At 40.7% G+C, this 15,747-nt stretch overlaps 1 protein-coding gene across 13 annotated transcripts in view; it reads left to right on the forward strand.

Moving 5' to 3' along the window:
• The window catches only part of CADM1 (cell adhesion molecule 1), a 362,986-nt gene that overhangs the window by 294,257 nt on the left and 52,982 nt on the right, over window positions 1-15,747 (forward strand). For all 13 annotated transcript variants that reach the window (XM_006079236.4, XM_025266853.3, XM_025266856.3 and 10 more), the window contains exons 3-5: window positions 1,293-1,445; window positions 9,083-9,220; window positions 11,681-11,839. In XM_006079236.4, coding sequence (XP_006079298.3) covers window positions 1,293-1,445; window positions 9,083-9,220; window positions 11,681-11,839 — 450 coding nt within the window. The remainder of the gene's footprint in view (window positions 1-1,292; window positions 1,446-9,082; window positions 9,221-11,680; window positions 11,840-15,747) is intronic.

The raw sequence follows: 15,747 nt of genomic DNA on the forward strand, positions 1-15,747 counted from the left end.
ACACAAACAACTCAAATAGGGTTAGGCAAGGAAAATATAGCATTCTCAAAGGTAATCTGTTTGGTCTGAAGATTGAAGTTTTCAAGGAATCTGTGCCCATAAAGACAAAACCAAATCTCCTGTCATCTTAGCCTGTGGAAGATGGAGGTGCCCATGGGCTGAAATCCTTCCAAATGTTAGACCACGAAAGCCAATAATGGAAACTTAATTGTATATTATAGCAGTGGTCATATGGGTGCCAGGGCTTGGCAAGAGCAAGAGTTAGGTCTTTCGAAAGATTGCTGTTGAGAGCACCGCTGGCTACAAAGCAGGTTCAGACACGTCGCTTCCTACCTGCTTTTCCCCATTATCCCCGACGCCTCAGAACACTCACGGCCTGTGCAAAGAGTCGACAAACCTAAGGAACGTTAAGGGGATGAAGGAGGGTAAGAGGAGAGAAGCCAGCTTCTCATTCTGAGAATGAATTTTTATCATTAGTATATACTGATCTAACCTTTATCAAATTAATAAAAGGATTTTAAATGGATATTAGAAATCAGTAAAGAGCCCACGTATGTTATTTTTGTGATGACTCTGAATTCCTACTTTATGCCTAATCGGTTTCATACCGTGAAGCTGAATACAGATAGAAACAGGGTCAGAGCTCAGGGCCCCTGAGCCCCAGGTCACAGACGTTGGGCAGCTCCACCTCAAATCACATCAAACGCAGAGATGCATCCCGGTTAAATTGGATTGTTTTGCTATAAAGTTTTTTTTTTTTTTAATGATTTTCATTTTGCTTTTGAAATTACCAATGATTTTTAAAAATTTTTCTCTCATAACATTAGGACCTCTATTTCTTTTAAGGCCTTAGATTTTTAGAGACAATTTAAAAGCCCATGGGTTCTACTCCCTGAAATTTCAGTGCCCAAAGGGGCCTCCTGGCCTGCCCTTTCTTCCTGTTTTCATTCTGCCTATCTCTGATAGAAGATTTGAAACAATTTATGAATCAGTGCTCAAAACTGACAGCAAGAGGTGTGTGTGCGAGAGTGTGTGTGTGTGTGTACAGAAACACACAGCCACGTGTGTGAGTTTCCTTTTCCAGCAGGGACGTTTGTCTACATGCAGATAATGCAGAAGCCCTAAATAAGAACTCAAGAAGGACAAAGTAGTACCCACCAGGTGCAGAACGACTTAATCCGTGTGTCTACTCTGTAGCTGGCTTTCTAGTCCCCTGGCTTTTTCCTCCCCTCTGGAAGGCAAATAGACGGTCGTCTTTCTCACATTGACTAACTCTGTGTTTTGTTTCCCAGCTCTGAAGGACAGCAGGTTCCAGCTGCTGAATTTTTCGAGCAGTGAACTGAAAGTGTCCCTGACAAATGTCTCCATTTCTGATGAAGGAAGGTACTTCTGCCAGCTCTACACTGACCCCCCGCAGGAGAGTTACACCACAATCACAGTCCTGGGTAAGGGCTGCATCAGGGCTTGTCCTCGCAGATGAGAGGGCTCGCGCTTACTGCCAGGTGGCTTCCAGCAGCTAGGAAAAGGTTAATGGTAAATTTTACTGTTTTAGGAAGACTCACCGCCCATCTTGCTGAATTTTAAAAATAGCCTATTTTACCAAACACTCTAAGGAATGGCAATCAGCAGGCTTTATAGATTCCACCTGCTCTTGGGTTTCAACCCTCAAGCTTCAGAAGCAGAGATCAAGAGAATTTAGAGCCCTCAAATGAATCACTCACCACATGCAATGTCATTGCTTCTAACTTCCAGAATTTTTTTTTCCTTCTGTGCAGAAGAGGGGGTGATGGGCTCCTACATCTGCACCCTGTGGCAGAGCTCTGTGATGAAATCCGCTTAATGATTTTTCCTTCTGAGTTACATCTCATTTAATATTGTTGATCTCCTTTTCTTCGGCTTGACTTATTGCCTTGTTTATTGCTCATACTCAAGATGATGCTGTAAAAATCATACCCCATGAACACATACTTTGCCACAAATTGCAACCATTGGACATAAAGGAATGAAGAGCTTCTAGGGAGAGAAGGCTGATACTAAGCAAGGACTGTGGACTCGTTGTCGGGTACACTTCTTCCTCTAACAAGTTGAGTGTCTTCATTCAATGGCCCCCAGCCTTTTTGGCACCAGGGACTGATTTCGAAGAAGACAATTTTTCCATGAACTGAGGGTGGAGGGGGATGGTTTGGGGATGATTCAAGCACATCGCATTTATTGTGCACTTTATTTCTAATCTAATGCTGCCACTGATCTGACAGGACGTACCAGTCCACGGCCCTGAGACTGGGGACCCCATCTTCATGTATGATCACTAGGTTGTGACTTAAAGCAGAATCCCGGTAGCCAGGTTTCCATGTGTGTGTTTTGACAGAATGAGCAGATATTCCTGGGGTAAAGGTGGTCTGAATTAGTCACCTTTTAGACAAATATATGCTCCAGTACATAACACCAGCTGTTTTTGAAACTGAGTTTTCAAGGATGTACATATAACAAGAGGTAAGATCTCTGATTTACACCTTTGGGAAGATGATGAATCAAAGTCTATTTGAGGCAGCAGACTGCAGCTTTTCAGTGTAATGATATGAAGATTAAAGGGGAAAGATAAATATGAAGGACGTTTTTGCTTAGTGTGTGTGAACATATATGTATTTATGGATGTACGTATTAAGCTGCTGCCTCATTGCTTTATTTAAACACAGCTGTAATAGGGAACATTTTTTTAATTCATTGAACTAAAACGTATCCCTAATGCTTACATATATGTTATTGATAAGAGGAACACTGATTTTAGAAAGTCGGGTTTTATGTCCAGCCATTCTGCTTCCTCCGTGGTCTGTGTTTGATGGTGTATATATATTTATCTTTAATTGCACCTTTGATCCCTTTTAGACGGACAGAAATAGTAAGTGTGGAAGGTTTGGCTGGGATGACTGTTTTGGTATTTGGCAGATGCACCAAAAGTTTTCAGTAGATGTCTTTGTTTGCTTATTGGAGTAAGTCAGTTCAGTTCAGTTCCGTAGCTCAGTCGTGTCCAACTCTTTGCAACCCCATGAATTGCAGCACGCCAGGCCTCCCTGTCCATCACCAACTCCCGGAGTTCACTCAGACTCACGTCCATCGAGTCAGTGGTGCCATCCAGCCATCTCATCCTCTGTCGTCCCCTTCTCCCCCTGCCCCCAATCCCTCCCAGCATCAGAGTCTTTTCCAATGAGTCAACTCTTCGCATAAGGTGGCCAAAGTATTGGAGTTTCAGCTTTAGCATCAGTCCTTCCAAAGAACACCCAGGGCTGATCTCCTTTAGAATGGACCGGTTGGATCTCCATGCAGTCCAAGGGACTCTCAAGAGTCTTCTCCAACACCACAGTTCAAAAGCATCAATTCTTTGGCACTCAGCTTTCTTCACAGTCCAACTCTCACATCCATACATGACCACTGGAAAAACCATAGCCTTGACTAGATGGACCTTTGTTGGCAAAGTAATGTCTCTGCTTTTCAATATGCTATCTAGGTTGGTCATAACTTTTCTTCCAAGGAGTAAGTGTCTTTTAATTTCATGGCTGCAGCCACCATCTGCAGTGATTTTGGAGTAGGTCATTAGCTGCCTAACCTTCAAATTGACCATGTTCCCTTTGACCCACCATTGTCTATGGCATGCCCACAAAAGAAAACTAGATGAAATATACTTAAGGCATTTTGAATTTTCAGAATGTTTTGTTTCATATACCTTTAAGTATGAATGTCTTTATTTCAAAGAAAGAGATAACAATAGATATTAGCCATCTTGCCCAGGACAAAGCACATGATGAGAATCAAGAATTTTAGAGTTTGAAACAGACCTTACTCTTCTGGCTCATAGCTCTGGGGCTTCTAGTCTAGGTTGTTTTCAATAAAATCCTGAACGTTGCTGTTTCAAGATTTTCCCTCTGAAGGTAACGTATTTTGTTTGCAGGAGTGTATCTGGTCTTTGGCAAACAGTTCCTGCCTGTCAGTTTTCAGTACTTGGTACATTTGTTCTCAGACCCACTGGGTTGGTCCAGTTGGACTGAATACACCCAGCACTAGACTTTTGAGAGGCGTTATGTCTGTAATTACTATTACCACTCCATTACTATTGCCTGGAAAATCCCATGGACTGAGAAGCCTGGTAGGCTACAGTCCATGGAGTAGCAAAGAGTCGGACACGACTGAGCGACTTCACTTCACTTCACTTCATGTCTGTAATCCTTTTGGAGGTCTGTTTATCCTAGAAGTAATAGGTTTCTTGCTTGTATTGTTTAGAAGCATTAACTTAAAGGTACTTGAAGGCAATACTGGTAGATGCCCCTTTTGCATACATAATGCATTCATTTAATATTCCTTCCATTGAATTTATTCTAGGATTCCTTGATGGAGTCAAATTGTTATCATCAGTGCTTGAGTCTTTCATATTCCAAAATCTGACAATTTCCACTGATACTCGTGTATTCAAAGCTTCCTTCTAAGGTTTAGCATTTTCAGATATTATAATGAATGAAGAATGATCTATTAGCATCATCTTCATTTCTATCTGTGGTTCTCTGAAAAGGACCCCATATGTACTTACACAGCTGTCAAACTTCTTGATCGGTTGAAGATGCTCATTTTAGTACACGCATCTTTATTAGTCACTTGAAGCTTTCAGCATAATTATAAGACATAGAGATGGGGATTTGTTAGTTACTATTATGTTTATTATCTTACCCCTGTAAAAACTTAAAACTCTCCTATGATATTTTACATGCATTTTGGTGCCTTTTAGGATATTTATCCACTCCCTCCACTTGTGATGAGTTTGTTCCTGTCTCCAGATCATAGTGTTGTTGCTTAGTCATGTCTGACTCTTGGAATTCCATGGACTGTAACCCACCAGGCTCCTCTGTCAGTGGGATTTCCCAGGCAAGAATACTGGAGCCACCAATTCCTTCTCCAGGGTGTCCTCCCAACTCAGGGATTGAACCCGTGTCTCCTGTTTGGCAGGCGGATTCTTTACTGCTGAGCCACCTGAGAATCCAAAGGCATTGTAGTGTAGGACTGTCTTCATAGTACTGTTCATAAGAGGAGATGAAGAAGAGAGAATATACTGCTTTATGATTAATATAGTTACTGATAATAATCACTAATATTATTACAATCCTGTCCTTCTAAGATTAGTGTTCATTCTTAAGATTCCAGGAACAGGAGAATCTAATTATTTTAAAGGGTCTTAAAGTGAGATTCCACTTACTGATCAGCTTTAAGGCTCCTCTTTGTTGTAATTAATGTGGCTCATCTTGATATTGCTGATTTTTTTTTTATGTTGTAGGTGTAATGTTTATAATTAGCACCCATAGATTTGAGGTTAGCTAAGAAGAACCTCGGCATTTGTCTGCTATTTTCTAGTATTTCCCTCTCTGTGACTTGTATTTTTACTTCCATCTCTATGCATCTCCTTACATACATCTTTGGTTATTTTCATTAATGGCTGCAGTTTTTACTAAATGTGTCTGTTTGGTGTACCATGTATAAGTGTATTCTCTGGTTAGTAGCAGTTTTAATTCATTTTTCCTTATAAATGGATTTTTATACTTTACTAACCTCTTTCATATTTGAATAGACATTATGAAGTTAAAGGGAAAACAGGGGAGAATGAATAGACCAAAATAAACTTTAAGATTTTCTTGTCCAAACCCCCTTTTCCCCCCAAAAGATACATTTAAATCACCTCATATTTTCTAACGCTTTCTTGCTTTAAAAAAATCTGAAAGAAGTCAACTTCATAACTGATATCAATGAACCATTCTGACTCACATTATTGGATTTTGTTTTGTATTTGTATACCAAACAACCCCTACTATACTTGACTGTTTATTCTTCTGAACTTAGTAAAAGTCAGAAATACTGCTCACAATCTTGAGAAAACTGTTTATGGACTTGGAAACAGTCATTCAGCCGTTTCTCAGGACACTCTTCTCAACAATAAACAAGTCCTTTGTTTTTCTACACTGGTCATATTTTCCAATACTTTTGAAGTTTTCCACATGTTTACTTCACCTGTCAAGGAAAAGGTGATGTCAACTTTGCAGAAGCAGCTAGCATTGGTACAGGAATTCCCAGGAAGGGTTAGGGAACTGTAGATTGTACCTGCTGCAGTAGAGGAAGTAATACCAAACAATGGGTGATCCAGATAAGGATGCTGCCAGTCACGCTCTCAGCCCCTAAACAAAATCTAAGAGACATTGGTAAATTTTCCTCTGGCCTAATTTATATGTTTTTGTTGTAATTTAGTCACTAAGTCATGTCTGATTCCTTGTGTGACCCCATGAACTGCAGCCTGCTGGGCTCCTCTTGTCCATGGGATTTCCCAGGCAAGAATACTGGAGTGGGTTGCCATTTCCTCCTCCAGGGGATCCTCCTGACTCAGGGACTGAACCCATGTCTCCTGCACTGGCAGGCAGATTCTCTACCACTGAGCCACCAGGGAAGCCCTGATTTATACCTGCCCCTCGCCACGTCCTTACTTTGAGTCCCTGGACGTTACTGGTAATGGGAAAGACCACACACTCATCCTTGTGCCGATCTCCAGCTGATGGAGAGAATTAAGTCCTGCTTTCACTAAGAAACACCGCTGAAGGTGAATTGTCAGTGGTGGTTAGAAGGAGCCTGTGAGGAGGAGCCTTCGGGATCACGAAAAAGAAGATGATGGGAAGATACCCAGGAACACAGAGAAAACAGATACCTGACCAACACTGTGTTTGAACATTAATGCCATCAAGACCCGATGGTTGATACTTGCTGGAACCTTTCAACAACTCCTGGATCTGTTCCCCTCGGGAAGATTACCAGAATGACTGTCTAGGTGTTTTCCCCAAAGTTATCCATGCACACTGGAATTGTTTTCAGCCCTCTGTTTTATTTCTGCCTGGACCTTGAAAAGAATTAATACTGTTTGACTTTCATCCCTACATTTGTTGAGAAGACATTTCTAACTCTTTTACTCCTTACTTAGTCCCTTTTTGTCTAAGCCTCTTATTCTCTTCCTCACAGCTCACTGAGACCTTATTTTCTTTAGTCTCAGACAATCTTTTTGTCTGACATTTGCTCTAACAATAACATTTTTTTCAATATTCCCATTATACTTCACTCAGAATTTAGTAGTATTTGTTGGCCCTACACATCTAGTCTCTCAATACATCTCTTGTGTACTCCATATCAACCATCTAGGTACGTGTAATGAAAATCTATAACCCACCTGATTGTCATCTAGGAAGACTAAAGTGCATTGAGGAAATAACTAGCTGAGGCCATCCCATTCACCTTCTGTCCCTTAGAATACTGGCAGACATGCAGCTCCAAATTGGATCTTTGACTGTGTCTCTTTATGCTTATTTTTTCTTAAAATGTAAACTAGGGTAGTTCTTGGCCATGTTTAACTACTCACTGGGGCAATGTCACTTTAGCAACACATCCAGTTGAGCAACTGTGTTAGTTTCCTGTTACAAAGAGAACAAAGAAGAGGCTTGCTTTTGCTCTGATGGTTATATTCCCTCCCGCCCCCCCCCCATCTATCTTGCTGAGAAACATATACAACAAATCATTTTCCTTTTCCTTTTCCATCATTCTCGATAGAAATTTTCAACTGCTTCAATTCAGTATAAAATTCTTCCTGTGGGTAGAATTTTCACATTGGACTAGAACAGTTGGAAATCCCAAATACACAGTTTAATCCCATAATTTATTGAAGCTGTATCAGAGATGTATTATTCAACTTGATCATCAGGATGGCATGTTTATACATATTTAATTTCTTGTTTCTCTTCGGAGTTGAGGAACTTATTAATCATAAGTCTTAGAACCATCTTAGCTTATTCATGGTGGTCAGGGCACAGATTCTTAGATTCAATCTGCTGAATACAGTATTCTCACTGATTTTTATCTCTAGAAGCTCAGTTGTAAGGTAAGGTTGCACCGTATGTGAAGCTTCCCTGTCACCTCACTTTCAGAAAAGAAAACATGCTTTCTTCATCATCACCATCATCCTGCATACTTCATTCAGCCTTTTAAGCTCCAATATTTTGTTCTAATCATTTTATTACATATATGTTTAATAGGCTTAGAGAAGGGTGGTTTTCATTCTGAAGATGAAATTTACTTACAAACTCAATAATCCTTTTCACCTTTGGTTTTCCAAAATCTGGAGCTTTGGCTTTCAGCATATGGAAAATCATTGCAAATTAACTGGCATTTCCTATATTACTGCATCTTCATAGCTAACAGATTTTATTACTACACCACCCATCAGAGGTCATGATCATATTCTGGATTTTATGAATAATTTTAATTGAATGTAACTGGTTATGAGGCACAGTTTTTCTATGGATGTCTATGGTGAATGATTCTTTTAAGGGACTCCTTGTTTTAGATCTTTGCTGGTTGACTGCAGAATCTTTCATATGAAGAGTGAAATCTAAGGGTTGAATTCAAGGAGAAATATTTTTTTCAGAGACTTCCAGATAAAGAGGATGTCAGTAGTGTGATTTCCTCTTATTTTTTTAATCTACTTCCCCTGGTCAATTTTCTAATGACTGATTGATAACTAACCAAGTGTCTATAGAGGCTTCCCTGGTAGCTTAGATGGTTTGGAGACCTGGGTTTGATTCCTGGGTCAGGAAGATGCCCTGAAGAAGGGAATGGCTACTCACTCCAGTATTCTTGCCTGGAGAATTCCATGGACAGGGGAGCCTGGGGGGCTATACAGTCCATGGGTCACAAAGAGTCAGACACAACTGAGTGACTAACACTTTCACTAGTGCCTATATTGTTATAGCTTGGTCACGCATAACTTAGGAGTAGAAGACTCGTCATTTTATCAGATAACTTTAGACACAAATTCTAACTTAAGCGATTTTACGTAACTTTATTTGATGATGACTTTGTCTTTCTTCTGTTCCCTGCAGTGGCAGTCGTTTTAAATTCCCAGCAAGAATTATTTATCTCTTTTTCTTAAGAGCAATGGTCCTAATTTCTAATAAATAGAAGAATATGCCCAGAAATAGATTCTGTGTTTAAAAAGGATATGTTTAATTTGTAGTCCCACCACGTAATCTGATGATCGACATCCAGAAAGACACTGCGGTGGAAGGTGAGGAGATTGAAGTCAACTGCACCGCCATGGCCAGCAAACCAGCCACGACCATCCGGTGGTTCAAAGGGAACAAGGAGCTCAAAGGTAAGGTGTGGATTGCCCAGGACTGAGGAAGCCAGTCCCCACTTGGTCCCAGAAGGAGTACATCTTTGTGGACTTAAAAGCAAACACAAAACACACCCCAAAACAAAAATACTCACCTATGTATGGTTTGTCATCAGTTACTAAGTGTGTCTGAGGCCAGAGTGTAAGGGCATTTTATTGTTCTATTCATATCCTTATTCTGTTGTTTTGAGGGTTCACGGTGATATGATGCTTGGTGATAGTAAGCATCTACGTTGCTAGTTGCTTACTGAAAGGCTTAGAGAGAACCAGACCCATAAACTATTGGTTGGCCATGAAGTTCATTTGAGGTTATCTGTGAATGAGATGTTATGGGAAAATCCAAACAAACTTTCTGGCCAATCCAACAGAGCTCTGTAGACCAGTTAGAATCACTGAGTTACCCTCTGAAATCAGACTGGCCCTGACTGTACCCTTAGTTCTCCTTGCTTTTTCCCTATGACCCAGAGTAGATCAGGACCCCAAACTTGTGTTGTACATTGGGGGAAAAAAATGCATAGCAGTTTTGGCCATAGCGAATACCAAGTCATTCTAATATCTGTTGGCTGTTTTGACAACCTCCTTTCCGGCAACGGTGGTTATGCTAAGTGGATGAAGAATTTATCTTAACTGTAAACTTGGAGGCACCACTGTTCTTATGAAATCTGTAATTGACTTGCCCATGTCAGCATCCGGTTCTTCTGCAAGGTTCTGATTTTGTGCTGGCAACAGAGGCGGCTCCATTAACCCTGCTTCCGTTGTCTCTCCCTCGGCACTGGGCCATCCAGATCTGCTTCCTGGATCCTTGGATACCTGCCCTCTGAGGCACTGCATTGGCTGAAGGATACAGCTAGTCCCCTCTTGATCCTTTTTTTTTTGGTCAGTTATCCTAAGTTTCTCATGCATGTCTGCATTCTGATTCCTTTCTTTGCAAAAGATTGTCTTGCAAGTAGTACCCAGAACAGAGGACTCAGCAGCTGAACACCCCTGCCTGGTCATTTGACAGAAATGCTTGCTGTGTGCCTCAGTTTCCTCTACAGTGGAGATAGTAATGTTTACATACCTTGTGTTATTCTTATAAAGATGAAATGAGTGAATATTTGTAAAACACAGAGCTGATGTCTAAGCTGAGGTAAAGTGCTCTCTATGTGCTTGTTAAATAAATAAAGAGTACCAGGAAGAAAAGAAGTCCTTTTAGAAAGGGGATATAAAAATCTATATCTAGAAACAGAAAAATCTATATATAACGGCTTAAGTTTCAAAAAGCTTGCTCTGTTTTAATCTCCTGTTTCCTAGGTATGGTTTTTGGAAGGAAGGCGTTTCTCATTTCCCCTCTGCTTTTCTGTCTAAGTGAACTGAGCCATTAAATGTGTACCGATAAGTACAAAACATTAAAAGAAAGTTAATGGTGCGCCATGTCCCAGGGAGTGCTGAGTTCAGGAAAAGGGCCTCCTTGGCCTATTCATCCGATCCGGAAGCCTCTTCCCTCCTTTTTCGGGTGTTCTTGGACGTGGCCCGCTTCTGGCCTGAAGCCTATATCTCACTTTGCTCTGCCCACTGCCACTGCACTTGTTGTGTTCTTCCAAAAGTCTCCGAGTTTAAACATTTCAATTACAGTTTCAATTATGCCAATCCATCTAGCTACTTTCCCTCTTAATTGTTGCTGATGGGGGTGGGTGAAGGGGGTTGTTTATATCTCTACTCCAATTGAATTACTTAAGGATGTGGATGATGTCCTGGAATTTTTAAACTGCACGACAGCCTAGTAGCTATGCTAAGTTCAGATGGTTGTCAGGGAAAAGAAGTGCTTCTCTTTTCCTCCTCCCAAATGCCTTGAGCAGTCAGATGTCAAAATGGGTCAACTTGCAGCTGCCTTTTTGTGGGAGATTTTTAAGATAGAAGCAGCATGTATTTAAATAAAAACAGTAAATAGTAGGCTTCCCTGGTGGCCCAGTAGATAAGAATCCACCTTGCAATGCAAGGGACACTGGTTCAATCTCTGGTCAAGCCCTGGAAAGATCCCACATGCTGTGGGGCAACTGAGCCCACACACCACGACTACTGAGTCAGCACTCTAGAGCCTGTGCTCCACAACGAGAAGCCCACACACCACAACGAGAGAGCAGCCCTTGCTCACCACCACTGGAGAAAGCAGGGGCACGTAAATGAAGACACAGCACAGCCAAAAATGTAAATAATAGTCAGTAGTATGTGGAGGTGATTTTATCTTAAATACTTTCCCATGAGGCTGAAAAGTAGGAAATTATCTTTTTATCAGTTATGTACCCCCAGATTACCCTTATCCCAAGTGACTTCCATTGTGTGTGTTTGTTAAAATAGTAATAGTGGGCACACGGAGGGAGGGGGGGATATTTAAGAAAAGAGTGAAATTGACTCAGCTCTGGTTTCCTGGTATGTTTCCTGTCTACCCCCGCTCCCCAGGCAAGTCAGAGGTGGAGGAGTGGTCAGACATGTACACTGTGACAAGTCAGCTGATGCTGAAGGTGCACAAGGAGGATGACGGGGTTCCCGTGATCTGTCAGGTGGAGCACCCTGCTGTCACCGGAAACCTGCAGACCCAGCGGTACCTGGAAGTACAGTGTGAGTAGCTGTCCCAGTCCTCTGGCTGCGGTGACAAGCAGCCACAGGCTGGTGGCTCATAAACAACAGAAATGTATTGCTCCCAGTTCTGGAGGCTGGGGAGTCTAAGGTCAAGTTAGCACCATGATCTCGTCCCAGTGACATCCCTCTTCCTGGTTCCTGGCTTGTGCCTTCTGGCTATGTCCTTGCATGGTGGCAGGGCTAGAGATCTCCCTGGAACCACCTTCATAAGGGCATAAGTCCCACTCGTGAGGGTCCCACCCTCCTGACCTAATCATCTCCCCAAGGCTCTACCATCACACTGGGGATCAGGATTTCAACATACAAGATTTGGTGGGACACAAATACTAAAACCATAGCATTACCCAAGTATTTTATTCTGAGGATATAGAGTAGCAGTTTAAAAAAAAAAAAAAAAACACTTCAGAAGCCACTTATTAAATACATATGTTTTTATATAGTTTAGATAGAATTTTTATCTTGTTGTCTTGGTAGAAAAATAATCAAAGGATTATTTTACTGAAACACTGCCATATTACAGAATGCCAATGAGGATTTTGAAAATGCTACATTTAACCCAAATGTAAAACTTGAAAATATTTCCAATCTGCTCTAGCGCATGACTTAATTAATTAAATTTTGTGAATATTGACTGTAATCATTTCTATGCCAACTTCAAAATCTAGGGTAATTTCCACCCCCTGGCTTTATTAACCCTATCATAAGTGCTGGATTTTTTTATAGAAGGGATTTTATTCCCAATGAACATCAGCATATTGTTTTAAATTGCACATTCTCTTCCATTTTAGCTTAAATTATACTGACGAGTTTAAAATTGGAACTCTTTGGGATGGGTGCCACAGTTTTGATGGCTTCATCAATAAAAGCTGGATCATGATAAGTGAGGTCTCTCCTCTCTGAGACCTGTCTCCTCATCTTCTCCTCTGGACTCTCCTACTTGTGGATAAGAATAAGGTGTTTTCTGCACACAGTTCTTCTTGCACTAAGGTTGTGGCTGAGTAGTCAACTTCTCAACTTTTTATCAAAAGGCTTCTGTAACTTGACCTCTGCAGATCCAGGTGGTATTTGAGTGTGCTTAGTGAAATGTTACAAGAGTTTGATTGGATAACAGTGACAGAGCACTGAATAAAGGGAAAGCATTACTCTCTATGATCATTTTATTAATCTTCTAGGCCTGCCATAACAGATTACCTCAAATTCAGCAGCTTAATAAACGACAGACATTTATTCCCTCACAGTTCTAGAGGACAGAAGTCTGAAATAAAGGTGTTGGCAGGGCAGACTCCCTCCAAAGGCTCTAGGAAAGGATCTTTCCTTTCCTTCTGTAGCTTCTGGTGACTCCAGGTGTTCCTTGGCTTGTGGCCACATCACTCCAGTCTCTGTCTGCATATTGATCTAGCCATCTTCTCTTCTCTGTGTGTCTCTTATAAGGACACTTATTGGACTTCGGGCCCACCCAGATAACCCAGAATAGTCTCAATTCAATATCCTTAGCTTAATTACATCTGCAAAGATCCCACTTCCAAATAAGGTCACAGTCACAGGTTCCAGACGTTAGGAAGTGGGTATATATTTGAGGGGCCATCATTCACACCCCCTACAATTTTTATCATTTATTTAAGTTGCAAAACAGAGAATGGGAAAAATTATAAAAAGTTGCTTCTACCAGGCTATCCCACTGCAAGCTACCCTATGAGCCTGGCTCAATTTAACATTACATAATGCAGGTTTTTCTTGTTAACTCATTTCATCTACTTCATTATGTACCTTCATTATGGGCATCATGCTTATAATTTTTATATCACTAAAACTATTGTGGTGTAATGTCCCTATAATGGGAAAACAGAAACGATCAGATATTACCTAAATTGGCAGATAGTAGATTTCTTGTGACTTTGTTAATTTGTAATTCATTTAAGCAAACTTAATATCCATTAACTTTCCTTGTAGGGGCCCATTAGCTTTAATAATGCATTAGCTCTTTTGTGAGACTTGAGTAGTTATTCACCCAGTTCCCACCCCTAAACTCTTACTTTCCCAGGGCGTCTTCTAAATAGAATATAGCCCCACCCACCTAAAAAATTATACTCTCTCCCAAATGCAAAATATTTCAAGCACTACACCTCCTACCCCTTGGAAGACTTGCTAATGATCTTTATAAAGCCTTTTCTTTTGAAGATTCAAGTGAGATTTGTCCTTCTAAGAAAAGGAATAAAGCTGCATATCTGAATCCATTTGACTTCAATCTTACAAAGTCTTGCTAGCCCTTAACTGCAGGAAAGTGACTATAATGCCTTCCTCAAATCGAAGACACGTCTTTGGATCCTTTTTAGGTCTAACATGGCACCTTTTTATGGGAGCCTGCATTCTTTTACTCCGCATAAGCCATGCAAACAGCTATCCTTGATATTCTGCTTCTTGGAATGTATGTGAGGGAAAATGTCATGTCTTTTTGTGTAAAAGAGGGTTAAGAATTACAAAGTGTTACGTTAATCTGAATGGAATTCATAGTCTGGTTTGGCACCTTAAATAAGATGCTCTGTTCTCAAGAAGGTCACCTGGCAGTTCTTTACCTGCCTTCCTAGAGCACTACTGAAAAACCTGCCCAGTCAGCCAGAAATTCCTTAAGTAGCATCTTCAGACATGATCAGAATTCTGTACTTCATTACCTACCAGCTTTACTCTGCTTGAACACCAGCAGCTGTGGATAACAAGAAGCCTCGTGCTTCAGATCCCTAAAGCATTCAGTCATTGTGTGCTAGAGCTTTCTCATACCCTGGCCAGTGGTGTTGGGGGTTCAACTCCATTCCTCTCATGGTCACCCCTACTCTACAGACAAGCCACACCATATCTGGATGGCTTGAGAAAAGAAGAGATACTTGAATGAATGCATAAGATTCAGTAGCCAGTCTTCTTGGGTGGTGAATTAGTCCAGATACTCTGTGAGGAGTAACATTAGACTGTTATTTTTTTTAATTGGAGTTCATGGATTTCCCAGGTGGCTCAGTGGTAAAGAATCAAGCAGGAGACTCTGATTCGATCTCTGGGTCAGGAAGGTCCTCTGGAGAAGGAAATGGCAACCCTGGTATTCTTGCCTGGGAAATCCCATGGACAGAGGAGCCTGGCAGGATTATAGTCCAGCGGGTAGCAAGAGTCAGACACAACTGAAGGAAAACAACAACAGCAATTGTTTATTTACAATGTTGTATTAGTTTCAGGCGTATACCAAAGTGAATCAGCCTACATACATACATACATACATATATATATATATATACACACTCTTTTTTAGATTCTTTCCCCATATAGGCCATTACAGAGTATTGAGTAGAGTTCCCTGTGCAATATATTAGGTCTTTATTAGTTATCTATTTCATTGCAGCACTATTTACAATAGACCATTATTTTTTTAATTGGCCCAAACCCTGGCATCAGCAGTTCTTAACCTTTTGTGGATCATTGACCCCTTTAAAAATTAAATCCTTTTCCAGCTATAGAGCTGGAAATGATGAACATTCACCACGTTTTGCTTCCAGTATAAGGAATCTATTTATCCTATACAATCTTACTAAGTTTAGTTATTCGAGAGCCAATTTCATCACAAGCTTTAGCAAATCCACAGGTCATCTGTGTCCTTATCTCATTTAGAATTTTTCATTTTATTTTATTACTTTAACCTAACCAAGACCTGTGCAAAAATACCTATAAAATTGTGAGTTTTACTTGCTAGGTGTATTCTATCCAGTAAACAGTAAAATAAGCATACAACTATTATTTTTGAATTTCCTTCCCTTTGCCACGTAAAAAGATTTCTTATACTATCGGTGATAAACATTAGTTTATCAGCAGGACATCCTGAGCTGGTCCATGGACCTCAGACTAAGAAG

Source organism: Bubalus bubalis, chromosome 16 (assembly GCF_019923935.1).
Source record: "Bubalus bubalis isolate 160015118507 breed Murrah chromosome 16, NDDB_SH_1, whole genome shotgun sequence".
Lineage (NCBI taxonomy): Eukaryota > Metazoa > Chordata > Mammalia > Artiodactyla > Bovidae > Bubalus > Bubalus bubalis.